Source organism: Salminus brasiliensis, chromosome 19, assembly GCF_030463535.1.
Source record: "Salminus brasiliensis chromosome 19, fSalBra1.hap2, whole genome shotgun sequence".
In the NCBI taxonomy this organism is placed as follows: Eukaryota; Metazoa; Chordata; class Actinopteri; order Characiformes; family Bryconidae; genus Salminus; species Salminus brasiliensis.
In genome coordinates, this window is record NC_132896.1 from 19,942,836 (window position 1) to 19,964,651 (window position 21,816).

A 21,816-nucleotide genomic window follows, 5' to 3' on the forward strand; every position below is an offset into this window, starting at 1 on the left:
TGCTGTCTAGACGTTCGCCAACCAGGTCACACCATTCCAGCAGCCGAAGGCTGAAAGAGTCACTGTTAAGGCATTTAAGAGATTTCACTCTGATCCTGAAAGAATTTTGCAACCACTGAGATGTCAACACACAAGTTCCATGTTAAACAAGAAATAGGATGAGCTGTCCTACTTTACTGTGTACAGTGTTCATCACGAATAAATGAAATATGGAGGCAAAACAAGGAACATCTTGTTTTTGTGCTTTAGGTTCTTTTGGTGAAATGGAATTTTTAGGTTTGATGATTTTAAACTGAAAAATCTGCGAAGCATTTTTTGCATTGGGTGTGAAGTATAACCATGTATTAGTACATATATTTTGAGGTAACCATCAGACTAAAGATCATTTTAGAGTTGCACAGTAAATATGCTTAAATGACACTGTAAAAGACGTGTTTAGGTGACACTGTTCTGAATCTTGTGCTTAACCAGAAGCAGTTGCCCTCAACACCTTTGTTAGACAAGTCAGCCCAAGACAGCAGTTTAAAAGAATGCAAAAGGCAGAGATCATTGATATACTTTTCAACTGACGTACAGTCAGTGTCAAAAGTGTGGCCACTCTGATCAAATTATATTTAGTTGATTTTATATATAGTTCTTAATGTAACATATTAGAAAACTGTAAAACATAAAATATGGCAAAGACTAAGTTGTGTGCTTTTTATGTTAAATTCAGCTAAATAAATAATACTAAATTATAATAAATTTATAATAATAAATAAATTGTGCACATAATTTGCAGACAAATAGCATATTTAAGTGTGCTCAATGTATAGGAAGTGTGACCTAATTTCACTTAAACAATCAACAAAAAAGAAATTTGGATAGGGGTGTTCATTTCCATAGCAACAAATAGAAAAAAGGTAAGAGTACGATATACTGTCTTTGAAAACAGTAAAAAAGAGGTTTTCCTCCCAAAGGCAGCATTGATAGGACCAACACTCAGACAACTATGCCACTTGGGAGCTCATGGCACATATTATGTCTAATAACAGCAAACTATAACATACTCTTTGCTCGTCACCAAAAGGTGGTTTAAATGCTCAGTCAGCCATTTTTAGGTTTAGGCCTTAAAGGGTTAAGCCAGACACATCGGCTGAACACTCGGGGGACAGAACAAAAGCAGAGATTTGAGGGACCCTCCATGCTTGTTTTCTTTGTCCGGGGCGACTCTGACAGCCTGTCAGGATTATACAAGCAAGAGTGTTTTTATGTCGGCTTACCCTGAGCAGAGGTTTAAAGACGAGAGGTGGCACAGACGCTAAAACCCCTCACACTGCAGCGCTCTCTCTCGCTTGCCTCCCCCCCACTCTTTAAAGTACCTGCTCCAGCAGGTGCCCATATCTCTCAGCTGAGTGGATGGACGGAGTTGTATCGTTTTCCGCTCCGCGTCCTCTTAAATGTGGTGCAGTGAGCCGGAGATGTTACTATAGAAACCAGCCGTCACCTGTAAGGCACGGACCTGGAGAAGAAGCTTTTCATATGAGCATCCAGTCCAACACACACACACACACACACACACACACACGTACACAGGCCTCCACAACCAGGAGAACGTGAACTGGAATTGAGTTTGTCGAGCTGGGATCCTGCAAGTCATTCGGGCTTTGTAAAAATTCAGCCATTATGAAAATAGCAGGCGCTTGCAAATCTTTCTTTATTGCTTCACAAGCTTTATCGTTTATCATTTACAATTACATCTAACAAACTGGCCAGTCTGCACTCATGTAAAATCCCCAGCAGTGAGCCATCCACAAGCAAGCGGCGGCATATTAATGCCGCAATTATCGCCGTTTCAATTTAAATCAATTTGCTGTTCCATTGTCATACTTGAGGGTACCTTCAGACACACTCGACAGACAGCTCCCTCAGTTTTCTATTGCACAAAAAGCTCACATACCACTGTGCACGCAGCGCCCCCCCCCCCCCCCCCCCCATTTTAACCATTAACCAGTGGCTTATGTGAGGTTCCAGTGCTGTAAAGGCTCTGCTGCTCCTTTCCTGCTGGTTCAGGTCTTAATCACAGTGTATTATCTTTGACGGAAATGGATGAATGGGAATGTTCACGTTAGAAAGTGCAATGGATTCATTCAGCACTTACCAGGTTTGCCAATATGTAGTGATAGCTCTTCACGTTCTTTCCCAGTTCTACAATCTAAAAAAGAGAACAGGGAGAAACAAAGGCTTTTCAAAAAAGGTGCTCATTACAGGCAGTTAACAGTAGGTAAGAGCAGTTAACAAAAGTCATTAACACTCATGCAATGAAACAAAGCAATGACTAATCAGACTTCTAATAGCTCAGGCCCTTTTTTGTACTCGACACTTTAGTACACTGCTGCGTCAAATATGCAGGAACATGCACAACTAAACTTGCATAGGTACAGATTGTAAAACCATAAAACCATGTTTGTGCTTACAAAAACAAACAAAAAAACAAACAGAAATGCCATTCATTATTAATTATGCAATTTAACGAGCAAAAACTGATACCATATTGACTTATGACTTTTTACTTTTTCATTCATATAAAATCTTCCCACCTTAATCCCAAATCTTAGCTGATATTTCTATAAGAACAAACAGGTTTTGGCCTAAGATAGTTGTGTGGATTTGAAACTGACATTTTATGATGTATTTATGGCACTAGTAGTATATTTACTAGTACTAGTAAATATATTCACACATCACATGAAAACAACAAGAGTCCTAACATCTGACAAGTTTAGAGGGCAGTGCAGAGTTGCCGAGTAGTTGGCTAGGTCTAGTTAGTGTTGTATGTATAATAATATATACAATATTATATAATATTATTTTATATGTATTATATACATGGTACATATGTATATATTATATTAGATTATGTGTGTGTGTATATAAGTAAATCTATATATATATATATATATATATATATATATATATATATATATATATATATACACACACACACATAATCTAATATAATATTATATGTATTATATACATAGTATATATGTGTATATATGTATGTGTATATATATATATATATATATATATATATATATATATATATATATATATATATATAATCTAATATAATATTACATATAAAATGTACATTAAGTCTTTTCAAAATTATAGAGTATGCACATGACATTTTCGTTGGTGGGAGTCACTGCAGTCACGCCCACTGAATGGCAGCACTAGCACTAAATGTCACTAAAACACAAAAACATCCAAATTGGGAAAGATCTCCTTTGCGACAGACTGTACAAACAGATTCAGCAAGAATTCAGAGCTCTCCTTTTACAGACTGACGAAAGCTCAAGAAAAGAGAAACTAATGGGTTGCTGCAATTCGCAGAAACAACTGGAATCCCAGCAAGAAACAGGTGTGAGCTTACTGTTTGGTGATGTCACGCTCTAAAAACAGGCAGGAAAAAAAACAAGCCCTATGTAGCTGTGAGCATAATGACATGCTAAGTATTTTTAAATTGGAAATTGGAAAGCAAGCAAACCTAAGACCATTCCCTCAACTTTGTGCTCTCAGATATGAGGCTTGGCTGTTTCCCCTTATGTGAACATGACGCCAGTGCATGCCCTCTATTGATGACAATTCATTATCATCTAAAATTTACCTATGGTGACCGGCAGATATACATAACAGTAACGTTATTTTGCACGCTAAGATCTCCTCTGAGTGTGCAGAAGAAAAAAAAAAAAGACATCAACACTCCATCCTGCTTTCAAGACACATCTAAGGTTTAATTCCTGCAGGTTTTTTGGAGTGGGCAGAACAGTGGGCAGCAGGAATATGAGTTTGGGAACAGCATTGACATTCTTTCTCACAGAGAGCCCACTTAAGAGCCATAATGACTGCAGAGCTGCACCCCCCCACACACAAAAACACTGCAGAGCAGTAACAGTCACCCAGCTTCACACTGACAGCTCCAATTCACACAAATATACACCTGTTACTAGTTTGTTGACTCTACCCATGTTCACTTATTCTTGCTCAAGTGGCAGTCGGTGCCAATCCAGGATGATAACTTGCTCTTGTTAAGCGCTGCTTCATGTCTTCCTTCCCATCCTAATGAGACCAACAGCTAGTTATTTTCTCTGAGTATATTAACTCCTACAAGTCACAGTTAGGACACTTTTTTATAAATAATGAACAAAGATGTGTGGAAGTGCAGATTCAATCAATCAAAACAACCCTCCTTTTTTATTCACATTTCTCTGATTTACTGACATTATAAAAATAACTAGGAATGTCCCAATCCGATGTTATAGGCTAGAAGTTTACTATACAGTACTTTACAGTACTCTAATAATGTGTATCAGGTGATACCTGTTACTTGTTCAGACACTATAGGCACCCGACGTAGGTAAGACTATGCTTGCCTATTGCTTTTGTTATTGGCTAAAGCTACAGTAAAATCCCTTTATCATGTTCATAATGTGATACTCTGGCTACATTCACATTACCATATTGTAGTGGCACCAATCAGATTCTCTGACTTAATGTGATCCAGATCAGATGTTTTCTGAACTTCAAATCAGGTTTGAGCCAACTTCATGTGTGGTCCTAGACTGAACACATATTCAATTTCTGATCATGTGACCTTAATGAGAAACAAGTGTTTATTTTCCACTGTGCATACATTAAACTTCAGCATTAACATTGTAGCTGAATAATTATGAACCATAGTTTTAGGCTTCACCTAGTGCTAATGGAAGAATGAAGCCCTTTGGGAGTCAACCCTACTTTGATGATCAGAACACATGTCTGATCATCAAAATCCTGTAATATTACTGTACTGCCTCAGTCTACATGCTTCTTTCACTTCCAGTGATGGTTCTGTGCTTCTCAGATTGTCCAGAAATGCATGTGTAAAGCGCGTCTTTTAGGGGTGTCTCAAAGTGTCAGTCTGACTTCCTTACTGTAGGGGGAGCCCAAGAGAGAGAAATAATAACAATAACAATTCTCACACAATGATGCTTTAAAGACAGATAAGGATCACTTATGCAAATGCATATGAACCATCAAGTCGGAAAGACTGAACTGAAGCAAAAATGGATTTTATAAATTAGGTGATCAGTAAAATCTCTTTATTTCAATGAAATGAAGTCCAATGAAGTCCTATCTTGTAAACCCGGTAGCTGCTCTATACACTGTGTATATCATTCTGGATGAACAGACCAATAGAAATGCTCTAAATTACTTGGAATAAACACTTATTTTACACTGACTTTCATTCATTCAAGTTCCAAACATTTTTGCTTTCTCCTGTAAAGCCACTGCTTTGGAGATACATGTTTTTCTTTGGACAGCGACCACATACATTCTGAACTAATTTAGGCATTCTGTGAAACAGTTTATGAAGTAACTATTTTCTAGTGTTGCAAATATACCACAGTTTTATATTGCTCTAACCTACACAAGTATCTTACTTTGTTCTCTCAGCTTTTATTGCACAGTTACTGCAAACACAGCTGGAAACAAATAAATCCATAAATCCATTTTAAGCAGCAAGATGAAAGTAACTACTCTGGACTTCAAAGGGTTAACTCAACATAGGAGTGTGGTAATTATTACAGGGACCGTCTGTAATGGCATAAGCGTTGAAAGGCTGACTCTTACTGGTTAGAGAGAAGCAGGAGTGTTAACAAATCTGAGCTCACAAAGCGAAGGCAACAGTGCAGAGAACAGTGAGTCATGCACTGACGGAGGAGGAACACATTAACACTCCAAATCTTTCAATCTGTCCTGCCTAAGCTACACTCACTCTTTCTGAGCAATCCGGAGCAGAACCACGGCCTGTATGAATGTGTGTGGGTATGGATGTAGGTGTGCTCATAGAAAAACAAGCTATGTAGGAGAACCGGACAAAACCGACGCAATCCCACAATGTAAGAACCAACAAAAATTGAGAGTAAAACCTTGTTTCATGTGTCCTGAGTGTCTAAATAATAATAGTATAGGACTTATCCACCCAAAAGTGCTGGCCTGAATGCACCTGAGGTGCATTTTAAACAACACGCAAATCAGATTGCTCCAACTTCTTCAGAAAGGGATCCGAGATGCACTTTAGCCAGATGTTACACAAGAGTAAATGCACCTGTCTCTACAAGCTAGACTGGGCAACCAAATCCCCTCCCAACATGGCACCTCCCCCTGCTGTTCTGTTCATGGGGAAGGGACCACCGCCTGGATTGTTGCTACTTAACAGAAGGATCACTGCTCCTTCCGTTCAACCCCTGACATGAGTTTAATATAGTAGCCCACTGTGTGGGACAGTGTGTCAAGCCAGTTAGCTAGAACACACTACCAGTTTAAATAACCTTAACTGGACCTGATTGTTTTCCACTGTCTTTCTATGATGCATTTTAACACACATGGTTCATGGCCATGATGGCTAATACAAGAAGCTAGTCATTTCGAACAGTCTTCCAGAAAACACTCACTCCTGATGTTAAAGACTGAACAACAGCTTGCAAAACTGTGACTCTGAGAGGCATTACATCCATTTATTAGTAGAATGAAACACCCATGTGGGAGCTAATGTGCTCCCCTTTTTAGGGTTAAATCTTAGATTCAGGATTAGGTTGAAATAATTTGGTAAAACTTTATTGCGGGGCAGCATTTGTAAGGAATATTGTCACAAAAAAGATTTGTCTTCAAAACCCTCTTAACTTACAATGGGCCGCAATGTAGAAAGTTTTTTGTTCCATCCAAGTCATTCATACAAGAGCATTTCTAGCCCGTTGAATACTTAAACATAATTAATTTATAATCCATTTATCCCATTTTATGGATTTATCCATCCACTGTAAGTAGGGATGTCTCAATCATTTTTTCCCTTCCCAGTCCAATCCGAGTCTCTTTATGCTGAGTACGAGCCCATATTGATCTGGTCTGATCTTTGTGTTTGTATAAATAATACAGCCATACAGTGTAGATCAGATGAGCTGCTGATTAATACTGAAGTAAAAAGGCCTTCCATTTTCAGCAGCAGTTTCTATACGGAGACATTCTGGACTGATTGCTTTAGTTTAGTAGAGACTTTTCTGAAAATGACTGTTTTATAGTGTGTTTAATATCATATAATTTGAGGTTGGTGTGGCGCAACAGGTAACGCCACTACCTACCAGTGAGCTACCACACCATGTGGGAGACCTGGGTTTGATTACTGGTCTGGGTGGCTATGCTGCGCTACACCAATAAGAGTCCTTGGGCAAGACTCAAACACTACATTGGCCCACCTCTATAATTCGAGTAACCTTGCAGTTACGTTAAGTCGTTTGGGATAACATTTATCTGCCATGAATGTAAATGTTATAATCCAGTCTGACTCCTCCCTGACCAATCAGCTCCTTTAAAACACTGCCTAACCACTTCCTGTATAGTGGTTCGCACTCTGGACTGAAATCTGTTGCTGTTGGTCTACTGAGGTAAAATAACTGGTATATAGTGGGTGAATGTGCTGTGATAGGGTTTCTATAGTGTGTGTGTAGAACAGATCTCAGTTTCAGTGATATAAAGGTTCAGATATTATGATCTGTTTTCATGTTCCACTGTAAAATAGCTCTATAGTCTGGGAACATCTGCACTGCTGCAGGTTAATAGTACTCTGAACATCACGGCTAAAAAAACAAAACAAAACTGGATTGGGATTTAAATAGCCGATACCTGACTGGATTGGATCGGGACATCCCCAATTATATGCAAGTACTAAAAAACCTCTGATCTCTCAGTGGACGTCACTGTAAAAAGACATAATCCCATGTCATTTTGGAGCACTTCTATTGGTACCCTCATCATGAGAGCAGACACAATGTAAAGAACAACGGCCAGACAATATGTCAAAAAGAGAGAAATGTGGAAATACAAGGTTTTTGCGTGGCAGAGATCTGTGTGTGTGAGTGAGAAAAAGAGTTCAAGAGTTAAAACACCTGTACATTTTTGAATGTGTGTGTGTGTGTGTTGAATGTGTCAGTGTTTGTATCTGTGTGTGAAACCGTTTCTAAAAATGTAGTGTTGCTAATTTGCTACGGTTTCGTGTGAGTGTGTGTGTGTTTGTGTTGTGTAAGTGAACTATAATTGTGTGTTGTGTTGAAGCTCAAGTGGTGAGCAGACGTTAGCTCGCGGGTGTGACAGACAGTGGCATTAGTTATTAACACTGACCCCCAATACAGCCTCCCCCTGCAGGCCAGCTTCAGGCCAGGAAAATAAATGGCTGAGACCCAACATGCCCTCCTCATGTGAAAACACACACACACATCAGCGGAATGGAGTGGAAAAGAAGCCCTCCTGAAATGACCTAATTGAAGTGATATTCCCACTTTAAAAGTTGCTTACAGAGAAAGGCAGCTGCTGTTGTGTAACCACACAAAGAGCTATCCTCACACAACCTGGCTAAACAACACACAAGCCAAAACACTGTCATAAGAAAAAATGGCCTTTATGTTGTTTTCCAGCGCGGTAGATTGTGAATGCGCTGTGATGGATGATAACGGGGAGGACTCTAAAACGTGCTGGGAAAAGAAATAGCCACAAACCGATGCAATAAGCTTAACTGGAGATAGTGAGTCATCAATAACCAGGCAGGGGCAATGATCACAATCACGTTCTGAGCCACAGAAGAAAGGAGAGGAGAGGAAAAACCCAAAAGGTGAGTGTTAATATCACTGTCTCTTACACATGCAGTACATATGCATTTGTACATATTAACTGTACTATTAAAAACCTCTTAACTGGGTCTTTGCCTGGTTGAAGGGTCTCTATTGGTCAGTGGAAATCCATCTGCAGATGGTTCTATATAGCTTCAGAACAGGTTTTGCTATTATTACGAGTCAAAGAACTTTAGAGCATACTTAATGAATTACACTCTCAGTTTAGATCCTCTACCAACTGCCAGCATTTCTGACTTTTTCCATTTGACATCCAGCAATAACAAAGATAAGGTTTAACAGATAAACTTCTAAGGGTAATCTATGAGCGTCCCCAGGAATATAAAAAATAACTCCCCGAGCAGAAGTGATCCCAGGCACTCTAGTCTCTGAGGAATAGTAAAACAGCCTCAGAGACTCACTGTTACAAAAATGTCAACAATTCCTTACATCTCTCTATTTCTGCCACTAAAAACTAATCTTCCAACTGTCCACACTCTAAACTGTATCATGATATTATCTGTGGTGAAAATACTTATAACAATTTTCCAAATAAATATCTGACCTATGGTGTTTGTCCTATATTTAGGATAGAAATGACAGCAGGTAAACAAAAGATGTACATAAACAAATTTTGTGAGTCTTGCAAAAAAAAAAAAAGTATTATTTTTAACATTAATCAAACTATAACCCCATTTGCATCTCATTATAATCACTAGGCCAAATTCTAAAATGACGGGGCCAATACCACACACATTTTCAATCATTTTCAAAACCCCAAAACACCTGACTTAGTTTGTATATTAGGTTGGAGAATTCAGGAGAGGGGGAAGTTTGTGCAAGCTTCCCTGTTATATTTTATATAAATGTTACAGTTTCAAATATTAAGAACTGTTTATACATGCACACTTACCCAATCAGTCATTTCATTAAAACAATAAAATGAATATTATTCCTGTTCCCCTCCCCTGACTATAACAGCTCTGACCTGCCGAGTCACCTCAGAAATCTGGCACCAAGACATTCGTACGAGATCCATTAAGACCTGTAAGTAGTGAGGTGGGGGCCTTCGTTAGCATCCGTGAGTTGCCCATGTCACTGGATGTCCTTCCTTTCGGAGCACTTTACGTAGGTACTGACCACAGCATACCAGGTATACCTCTTAAGACACGCCATTATGAAGATGTTCTAGCCATTACACATAACAATTTGGCCCTCGTCAAAGTGGCTCAGATTCCTACGCTTGTCCATTTTCCCTGCTTCCAACACATTGACTGACTGTTCACTTGCTGCCTAAAATATCCCACAGCTTGACATGTGCCACTGTAACAAGACAAACGACACCTTTAAGTGAGGTTTTAATACTATGGCTGATTGGTGTATGCTAAGGTTTTGAGGGTTAGCACATGGCAATGAATTAAACGCATGCAAATACACTGTGGCCTATTCTGGCTTTTATCACAACACAGTGAATAGTATTTCATGGTAAATGTGGTGCAAATGACATACATACAAACACAACAGTGGTATTAATTGAAAGTTTAGACTCTATACTTTTGACTGAATTCCTCAATTTGTATCAATGAGTTAGGAATGAGAGATAATTACACCAAATGTAAAGAAAGGCACTTCTCGATTACATGCTCTGCGAGAACTATGAGGTTAATTACGGTTGCACGAATCCCCCCACCTTCCTTGAGGAGGCGAGAGGTGACGGGGATAACGCCACATTGCTGCTACCAGCTCTAAATGTTGGCATGTTATTTATCTCCCCCTGTCCTTGACGCTTTGTGTGAGTGAGCAGTCTGCCCTCGATGCGATAACCGCAGCCACAGGCTCCGTCTGAACGCTCTGGCTCTTTTTAAGTTGAGTCATACGGGCCTGCCGGTGCAGGAGAAGATATTTTCATAGCCTGCCACTTGGCACGGGCAGCGGGTGACTAACATGCTAGATGTGTCCCTTAGAGTATGTGCTGAGGCTGTTTTTAGAAGCGACCTTTACCAGACTAGTTTTGAGAAGGAAGGAACACTTTAGAAAACGTGCAATTACACCCAGAGTGGAATTTCTTCCCCAAGCACAGCGAGAAGCTGTATAGCAGGTTACCTTCTTCAGGATAGAGGTGAGGCGCTCCAGTTCGCAATCGATGATGATCTGGCCCTCCTTCCTCTTGTCCAGGTCCTGGAAGACTTTGAGAAAGGACGCCTCGGTCATGGTCTCCACGTTCACCGAGGTCACCAGCCAGTTCCGCTCTGCTGCTGTGTCCAGAACCTTCTGCAGGACTGTCAGTCCTGCAACAAGGGCAATAGGCAAGGAGTTTTTTTACAGAGAAAAATGAGTATAGGGCATGGCATTTTGGGGTGCTTTCTGGACGTGCTTCGCGAATGACATGACTACAATTCAAGGTCAAAAAACATCATGAAAAAATGCATCTTTTACACAATACAGTTCAGTGAAAAATCAAATGTGAATCATTTTCCCAGTTCCACAAATGTATCTGCCTCACTCTGGCCATCCAAAGGAGGAAACCGGACAAGCCTGGCTGAGCATCAGTTGTGTAAATACATGCACTCCATGCCCAAAAGGCTTCAAGCTGTGGCCCAAAACTGAAAAAAAAAAAACTTTCTGATACATTATTAAATAGATACAGAGGATATGTAAGGTGGGCAGTATGAAATTTTATTGCATTATGATGAATGTAGTTGTCATGATACACAAAATGCTTTTCTGAGCATATCTTGGTGGATAGCATCAGTGCATAATCTCTTTAACTCCTCTGAACCACTGGTGGCTCCTAACATTTTTTGCCCACCGTTATAACTAGTGCTGCACTATATTGGGGATTTCCCAAAAGAGATCTTGATAAATACAAAGATATACAATCTCTGGTAGATCTGTTACAGAAAATGACAACAGTGCAAATTTTCCTTTTGCTGCTGTGATAATGCTGCTGAAAATATATATTCTGTAGTCCTATTAGGAACATATTAGCCAGTATATAACAAAGCATAACGGATTAAAGAACACTGACCAACTGCTAGTTTTATTACAAAGAGTGTAATATGTCCTGCTTAACCGGACGAAGTGTATCAAATTCAGAAAAACAATCAAAGGGTGAAGTACTGTTTCAAAGTATGAAACAGTATTTGGGTAGCAGCTTTTAAAATCTGCTGCTATATTTAAAATATAATTTTAAATATATATATTTTTGTATGTCCATTTAATATTGTCTATAACCTAATTAGCTGGAAACTGCCTAAAATGACTTTATATATTACTTAATATCATGGTTTGGGGCAGGTATGTGATGATTTAGGAAATTATTTGGCACAATGCTAATTAGTGGCCATTAGCTTTCACTGCTAACTCCCTTGCAGTTCAGGTACAGAGCAAACTGTGTAAATTTGATTCTGCCTTTAACAATCAACTGCAGCAAGATAGATTGCATCCCTGTAGACATGATTTTATTTTACTTACATACTGTATTATTTATATTCTGAGATCACTTTGTACTGTGAATGCAGTAAAGCACTTCTTACAGCCACTACAGAGAACACTGGAAATGGACAGAAGGAGCAAGAGTCTGTTTAATTACTTGCAGGAAATAGGGCCTGATTAGTGAGGCCATTGATTCTGGCATTAGATTTACAGGCACAGAGAAGAGCCAGCACCAGACTAATTCAGCCAGCACCAGACCAATCAGTTCTCTCTTGAGACTGGCCACAATTATTTCACACCGCTAACAACGCTCTCAGCAGCTGCAGCATAGCTATTAAACCACAGACTGATTAGCTGCTGATTGCTTTAAGAGCACAGGTACAGCTCTAGACAAAATTTTGACATGTAAGTAAGAAGCACTGAGGGACAACGGTGGCACTGTTTACTGTCCTCATTTCAACCCATGAGCAGAGAATCAATGTTGCTCTCAAATCAACAGTTTGGGACTATGCCAGGGCTGGCAGCAGGATAAATTAGACAAGGGGGCAAAAAAACAAACAAAAAAAAACAAAAACACGAACACTAAACTAAGTAATCTTAACCCTGTGATAGGCTAGAGACATAATGATGTCAGGGTATGCGATTAACTTGTTGGAATTAGTGCGAGCTTATTTACCTTGACACCAATGTTGCTTTGTACTTAGTCTAGCATCCATCAAACACACTGACATGCTTAGCTGTAAACAGTAATTAGTCAACATGATAAATGATTAGAGGTGACTAATGTTTTTTAGACCTACTAAAGAGACTAATGCACAGACTACATTCGTGAAAGAAAGAAAAAAAAAAGACACAGTAACACAGCAAGAGGCAAAAAAACCCAACCCCAGCAGACAAATAACCAATTATTTAGTACTAACGAAATACACACCAACAGAACCAGCAATGCCTCAGCTTGTACACATCTCATGTTTCATTGTCACCTTAGGGAACCTCAGCAGTTTTTTTGTTTTTTGTGATTACAAACTGGTCAACTGAAAACACAGCTCAGCTACAGCCAAACTAGAGAGCCAAACTACTACTTCAGATGAATACAAGCTGAGTAATCCATTCATCTAACGTCAAGACCAGATAATTTATAGTAATCAGGCATTCAACACCTCAGAATATTCATCTCACTTTTCACAAGTATTTTTTTTTATCAGCTATTTCACCAACTGAAATCCACTCTGTCAAACAAATTCATGTATATAAAAATTAGGGATGTTTCAATCTGTTCCAATGGATCAGGGCCAATCCAGGCATATTATAATGGCTCAGGTATTGGATATTTTATTCCCAATCCAGTTCAGAATCTTTATTTTAACCACAGTATTCTGAGCACCGTGTGGTGTCCTCATAGAGCCATAAATGGACATTTTTGCCCAGCCAGCAGCACTGGGGAGAGTTCTCAGAAGGTAAATAAAAGAGTGTAGCGTCTGTAGTGTGGAGCTATTTAACAGTGGAACAAGAAAACAGTACATAATATCTCAACCAGTATAAAACTACTGTAGAAACACACACCAGCGGGAGAACCGCACACCTTCCTTTGTTTTTTAAACTAGCACTGCAGAGTGCATTTAGAATTGAGTGGGGGCAAACGCTAATGCTAACGCAAACACACGCTACACAAGCACAAATTATTGTACATTCACCAACTATCACCAGTTATTGCCAACTACTGATGTTCTTCATTTGCAGCCAATTAACACAATGAATGCCAATAAACTGGCAGCGGACTAGCGCCCCCCCCCCCCCCCCCCCCCCCCTTGTGGTGTGGAACGGTCTTGTCTAAAGTTGTCTAAAGTTATTTTACATCAGTAGTCGACAAACAACAACAGATTTCAGTCCAAAGTGTGCATCACTACACACACATACAGTGATTAGACTGCAGTGTTGTTAAGAAACTGGGAGCTGAATGGTCAGGGAGGAGAGTCAGACTGGATTATAAGATATTAAACACACTATAAAACAGTCATTTTAAGAAAAGTCTGTACTAAACTAAATCAATCAGTCCAGAATGTCTCATTATAGGAACTGTTAATATTAAAAATTAATTTAAAAATTAAAAATAAAGTGATTTTACTTTTCTTAATGCTATTTGCTAAACCACAAAATTATAAAACGCTCTAGCAGTACCCAAAGCTACAAACTAAAAATGTTCAACATCACCACATACCTCAGTTAAGCAAGTGAGTTAGACATGCACTTACCATAGAAATAAGCTCTTATAATATGCGCCTATGAGCTAGACTGATGCCTGTGAATATTTGAAATACATCACTTTACCAAACACAGGTCTCTATTCACAGTTTGCTAACTACTGATGCTCTTCATTTGTAGCCAATTAACACAATGAATGAAACAGGAATGCAGAGCTGAGGGACAAAAGGCCACAATACTCCAACCAAGAGGACAATGTGATAATATGCTACTGTTACAGCGATAAATTACACCATCAGCCATAACATTGTCACCACTGGCAGGTGTAGTGAAAAACATTGATTGATCTTTATCACAGTGGTATCTGTCAAGGGGTGGATGTATTAGGTAGCAAGGGAACACTCAGTTCCTGAAGGTGATGTGTTAAAAAAAAAGGGAAAAATGGGCAAGTGTTAAAATCGTAGACATTCTGACAAGAACCAAACTGTCATGGCTGACGGCTGGGTCAGGACATTGGTTCCTGATACCACTGGATGCCTTCAGAGGTCTTGTTGAGTCCATGCCGAATGGTCAGATCTGTTGTGGCGGCACAAGGGGGAACTACTTAACATTAGAAACTAATGTCATGGCTGATCAGTGTTTATCATGTCATCTTTTTCAGACATGCTCCCTTCAACAGTGGTCCTACAAAGACTCAACAATTTTCCTTGATTTCTCTTTTCAAATACATCTGCCTCAACCCAACTTATAATTGTTAGGTTTATGGGGTGTGTTTAAAGGAGAAAACACCAAACAGTGATGCACATTGGCCCTTCATGCCCAGAAACGAAGAACCCTGGCTCATGGTTTATAATAACTGCACAAACTGCATAGTAACACAAAGCTATTTGGGTGCCAGCCAATTATGCATTTACATTATGCAGCTCTTTAACTGTCCCTCCTGCTCCTTCCTAAGTAGTTTCTTTTGGCAAACTTTAAAACAACACATACTGTCATTGTAGTATTTTATAGCCTTTCGTTCAAACTTGATGCAAGAAACCGACAGAATGTTTTTTCCATGTTAAACAAACAGCTTCTGGATCTGAATCTGGCACAAACGTGTAAAGACCGTCTTTGCACTCAGAGTACTTCAGCACCATGGTCAGCTCCCAGCACATCTGCCTGAAAGTCCCACCGTACCTTTTCAGAAACAGCTTTCGGAAACTGTCTGTGAGTGTGATGCACAGGGTAATTCATCCACAAGTCCAGAAACTGCAAAAAGAAACAAACTCTGAGCCTTTCTCATATCCGCGGAGTCAACACAGCCGTCAACTAGGCGACAAAAGGAAAGTTATCGCCTTTCCACAAGCAGTTACACTGCGGCTGAGTGAGGACTACAGGGAGACATTAATAAGCCTCAGTGAGCATTTATGGGGGGATTGTTTATGAAAGGTTTAATGGACTTTTCAAGATTGTTTTATGTCTGGAACGGCACCCAAAATAAAAGGAAATGCACTCGAATTTAACGGCCTTTGTTTAACGTCAAACAGAAACAGCTGTTGCCAGAGCCGGCATTAAAACCACAGCTACAGGAAGAGCAGACCTGCCATAATTTATTGCTCTACTGCCTTCAGTGTGAGCAAGAGTAAATGTCTCATTTAATTAGTGGGATAGGCAACAAAAGACATCACCACACAGAGACAATACTGTAGACATGTTTTTTAAACACAGTCCCTAAGATGACCGCTACAGCCATACAAAAACTTTCAAATCGTTATTCAGCATTTGACAGTGTGAGAAGCAAAATCTGGGTCACAAACACAAAATAAGTGACAGAACACTGGACTGAGATGAGGAGAAAAAAATATATTGATTTTTTTCTATGCATAAGTCTGTGTCCAGCTTGAGCTGTTGTTCTATGCTTATTCTGTGGTCATTGCATGACTTATTATTTCTCTTCTCAGGGCATTATGAACTGATTATTTACATACAGTATTAAAGTTCTAAGCATCTCGTAGAGTGCCCTCTGAATAGCCTATGAGGTTCACTTTGAAGAGGACTACCACATTAATATATAGCATAGTATGTTTAATATCAATACAATATAGAAGGAAAGTTGGATTGCACCCACTGTCTTCATGGCTGAAAATTTATTAATACTTAAAAAAATTTAATGAAATAATGTGCAAAAGTACTATATAAATTAAATATAAAATAGATTTTTTATGCCTAAAATGTGCATTTTTTTAGATTTATGTTAGTGTCTTTTACGGGATTTCTTTCAAGAATTTTGTATTTTCACTTGTCAACAAAATGTGCAATTTGAAAGGGATTGCCCCAGACCGCTGTAACTTATGTAAAACTGTTATTATCTGAAACAAATTTGGCTTAAAATAGCACTCACATTCACATTGTGTAATGTCATATAAAATTCTTGGGGGGGTAGTAGAGTGTTTGAGAAGTGTGGCACATTAAATACACCCACAGAGGACAGAGGAAGATTATGTAGCACCAAATAACCGCATTTGCTGCAGAATAGGGATGCCTTGGCAAGAACTTGGCAATAGGTTATGATTCAATATACTGCAATGGATTGCGATAATATAAGCAAGATTGTTGTGATATTTTAAAACATTTTTTAGGAAAACTGTTATAATATGTAATATCTATAGCATTTACAGCTATAGCATTAAACACAGCACAAATATTTGAATGTAAAGTATTAATTATAAAATCAACATTGCATTTTAGAGAACTGATACAATCTCACAAACCATATCACCACAATACTTCAATATTTTCTTACAGCCATACTACAGGACGTGTCTTTCCTTGCCTGACATTGAGAAAGCATGACCTATCCTTTACAAGAGAGAAGCTCACCAGCTATAGGAGGCAGTACTGTATGTGCTGACAGCATTCACATCTGTGTCACAAACACACACGTGCACTCGAGCAGCCTCGAGCGTTAGACCTCGCGTACAGACCTCTACACAAACAAGCATTTCCTTAAAAGACTTAAAATAACCCCATGGACAGTGCAGCGCCGTAACCAGGCAACAGGAGCCTGGCAATATGGATTCCTGCAATATGGTTCCACTCAGTCACAGAGAGTTAATGGCCCTACAGTCCTAACCCAGAGCCCTAGCAGCTTCCAGCTGATAAAACCATCAGCCAGACACCCGTGGCCTGCACAGAGACATACATCAAAACCCCCAGCCACCGCGATAGCCCAGCACTGACACAATCCTATTGTGAGTACAGGACAATAACGGAGACTGACAGCGAGGGAGAGAGACATAGAGAGGGAGAAAGAGAGAGAGAGAGTTTTTTTCAACATGGGGATCTCTATCTTCTGTGTCTTGAAGAAGCCCCGCAGTATGCAGGGCGCGTCCAGCTCCAGTCATGGTCGGCCGAGCCGAAAGCCTGTGACAGATGGCGGCATTATGGGGCCGCTGCAGCCGATCGGCTATGGTGGGGCTGGGGGGGGGTCTGGCACACCTGGTGCTGACAGGTGTGTCAAACTCTACCTGCAAGAGGAGGAGCACAACACAGCAGAGGCTGCCTGCCACTTTCTAGAGCAGGTGCACTCATACAAATGGGATTCCTTTGTATGCAGAAAACAAATAGATTGGCTGGCAAAGGGGGGCAAGGGTGGGCTTAGAATGTAGTTTAGTCATGGGGCAGGCGTTAGCTTTCGGAAAGCCAGTAAGATGGCATTATTTAGAGTTGTTAAAGGACTGTGGTCTGAAATGACCCATGTCAAGGAAAATCTTCTGTGTTAGAGTGATTGTAAACACTTAAATAAATGTGTGGCAATGTCGTAAAAGGATATCACTGTCTAAAAGCATGGCTAACATGACTCTTCAGATATTTATACAGACAACTCTACATATTTTTCAAGACACAGCAATAAACGATATGCCTATGTTATCCCAAAAAGTGTGTGTGACCACTCAGTTGAGTTGCCCCGTTAGGGTAAACAGTACTAGACACAAATGTAAGATCAGCACAAACACTCCACAAGGTCATTTTGCCAAATGCCTTTGCTAGTCTGAATTGTATGTGTTTTACCTTCAGATTGGATATTAAAGTGTTAATTCAAAAGGACAAAAAAAGGAATATAATTACATATTATTATAATTATATATATATATATAATATATAAAGGGAATAAAAATAATAGTTATAAAATATAAAATAGGATAGGATGCCACCAGTGCAACAAGTCAGTTCATCATATTTCTTCTCTTCTAGATATTCCACGATAAAATGAGCGGTATTGTTGGAAAGCGGAAGCATTTTGAAAACCACAGCAACTCAGCCAGGAAGTGGCAGACCGCATAAAGTTACAGAGCGGGGTCGCCAAGTGCTGAGGAGAACAGTGCATAAGAGCTCCAAACCTGCTGTTAGATTGTATTAATTACTTATATTAATACCTATGGATTTAGAATGACTTCATAAAAGCTCCTGTAGGTGTAACGTGTTGGTGTCCAAATACTTGTGTCCGTGTAGTGTTGTAATGTATATAATAATAACAGTGAATGAATGAATGTACAAGCAGGAGTACTGGCAGTATACAGTTGATGGTATGAATTTGCTACATTTATTTGCTACAAAAGTGTACAATGCAAAACCGTTCACTAGGGACAATTCCATCGAGACAAGAGTCACCTTGCTTGAGAAATTTTACTTGCAGAAAGCTGGTGTGACTGCGCCTTTACTGGGAGGTTTTGGATTAGGATTTGGATTTGTATTTGTGCTCTGTGTACTGTCTCAGCTTGACACTGCATTCGGGGAGGACTATTTCATTGTCACCAACAGCTACAGAGCAAATGCATAAACAAGCTCAGAGACCAGGGAGTGATGTGCTCACTCTGCGTGAACACACACAACAGCATGCTGTTCGTAACTATGCACACATACACACACACACATACACACAGCTGATTCACAGTGATTGCAGTTAAACCTGTTCACCAATACAGTGTGAGGAAAGCTGCCACGTCCATGGCCATGTTCATGAGGGTATTTTTGTATGCGTGAAAAACGAAACGCTTACCACTGATTTCAGTCAGAATGATGAGTTGACTGACAGCGGACACCGGCGCGTGGCAACATATTAAAATCACGTGTTGCCCATTCACAAGAGATGAATTTTAGGTGGAACATAGTCTGACGTACCCATGCTTCAGCCAATAACAGGCAGTGCTGGGAGAGGCTTCAGTGAGTCACTAATCGCAGCATTCAGCTCACATCCAGAGCTGCACTGTCCAACTACATAAGACCTAGCAGCACAGTGACTAAACCGGTATGACTAAAAATCAGCTTTTTTGCTGTCTTTGAAATGATGAAAAGATCAGCAACTCATCACAGTTTCTGCTCATGAGCCTTCATGTTTGAATGACTTACCAGCTTGCATTGATTTCCACCCACAGACATGCCCACAACAGACCAGCAATGCCTATCTATTTCCTTTTTTATATTCATCGAGTTTTTCCCTTTTTCTTCCAATTTGGAGTTGCCAATTAACCCACCCTTTCATAATTCCCGTAGCACTAGCAATGCTCCCAACACTAGGAGGTTGAAGACTCCTCTAATACATGCAAAGCCATCCACGCCTCTTTTCAAACTGCTGTCAATGCGGCATCTCCGGCAGCTGACACACACGGAGGAAAGCCCCGGGCCAGGAACCTGTGCCAGTTAACATTGCTTCAGAGTGGGACAGAGTACTATCCACCCACCCAGAGAGAGCATGGCCAATTGTTCAATCTCTTTGACTCCAGCCGCTGATGGCAAAGCTGCATGGCTCTCTATGCATTTTTTTGTGCATATGAAAAATATTGTGTGAATACAGCTTAAGCCAGCAGCTACATGTACACAAAATGCTACTAGACTGAGCTATATTTTTGTATCATACACTAATGCATATCGTCTCCGTCACATAAAAACCTTCTATCTTCAAAATGGCAACTTTACAGGAGGAATTCTAGAGCGCACTATTCTACTGGCAATGCTTTTCTATGGCGATTAATATATTAATACATGCCTGGGCCAGTAATAGATGCACTGTAAAGTGGCTAAAGTCACTTATTAAAAGGAGTGTCTGAATACTTTCGTACATATTGTGTATCTTGTATATGTAAAGTCAGATCCCTAAACCTAAAACATTGAAATAATGGATGAAAATGGCCTTCTGAAATGTCCAACGGTTATAATTTTCCCAATTGTTCCAAAAAAAGATGAAAGATGACTTGCCTGACAAAATCCAAACAATGCTGAGATGAGATGACATCATATTAGTACCCACCTGAGTCTGAGCTGTACATGTAGACAAACTTGCTCCACTTGTAGTGCTCTATAACGCCCACCAGGGCGTCCTGCAACTCGGGCCGTAGCTGAATCACGAACTGGTTTGAGGTCTCGATGGGGAAACTGGGCGTAACGAAGCAGACGTGTAGTGCGCCACAGAACGACATCAGCATGTTCACCGTCTTCCTGTCGTACACACCGATGATGGCATATACTCCTTTTGCAAACTGTGAACAAACTGCAACAGAAGGACATAACACATAAGGTGTGAAATACAAAAAGCTAATTCCTCATAAAGCATCATAAAGCAATAATTAAAGCAGCAATATGGAGAATTGTTTTACTCATGGGCTCCCCCTACAGATGGAGAGTGTAATTTACTTTTACTTCACAGCAGAGACTACAAATCACGCTTTGAGCTGTATTTAGATGTATTTTATGAGCGGAGACATACAGCACCACCATCCAAAGTGAAAAAAACATGTTGACTCTCGCAATAGTGTATTATTGCAGGATTTAACAGGAGTATGATCGCGCAAGCATTACGCAGTTCTCACAAGTAGAGTCTAGCCCGACGAAACCCAGCTTATACAGCACGTTATACAGCACAGTTAACAGACGTTCCAAGCCCGGAGTGCCAACAATAGAGACGCTTCTCTCTCTATTACAAGTCAGTGAAGTTTCAAAATGATTCTGAAGATGCTATTTTAAGGTAAATAAAACTGCAACATAAAGTTGCCATAAAGCATTATTGAAGCAAAACATTCACCACTTTTAACCCCAACTTTAGTAAATAAGTCATATTTGGTGTGTTTGCGTCTTTACTTTTTCACGTAAGTAATCGAATCTTACACTCTTCCAATCTTCCAGTCTCTAATCTCTAATCTCAACATGACTTGCTTATATGGTTTATGACGCTGCAAACATACTAGTGCTTTGTCTATTTTTAAAAATATAGACATTAGGATGTAATTGTCCACCTAACATTTGCTTTAGTTTTTTTGTGGTATTTGCTTGCTTTAAAGTCCCTGTCTACTGGTTTTAAATATCTATAAAAGTATATTTTAGTACTGAATATTTCTGCAGCCCAATTAGAACGATAAGGGTGTGCCATTGAAAAAGATTCAGATTGAAAAGACAAGAATAGATCTTGAGCCGGCTGTACTTATGTTTTTGTAATTTTATGTAATTGTTTTTTTGC

At 39.6% G+C, this 21,816-nt stretch overlaps 1 protein-coding gene across 2 annotated transcripts in view; it reads right to left on the reverse strand.

Annotated features, from left to right (window-relative positions):
* The window catches only part of gria1a (glutamate receptor, ionotropic, AMPA 1a), a 125,350-nt gene that overhangs the window by 68,824 nt on the left and 34,710 nt on the right, over positions 1 to 21,816 (reverse strand). For both annotated transcript variants that reach the window (XM_072663427.1, XM_072663428.1), the window contains exons 3-5: positions 20,614 to 20,853; positions 10,791 to 10,975; positions 2,141 to 2,194 (exon numbers count right to left, since the gene is read on the reverse strand). In XM_072663427.1, coding sequence (XP_072519528.1) covers positions 2,141 to 2,194; positions 10,791 to 10,975; positions 20,614 to 20,853 — 479 coding nt within the window. The remainder of the gene's footprint in view (positions 1 to 2,140; positions 2,195 to 10,790; positions 10,976 to 20,613; positions 20,854 to 21,816) is intronic.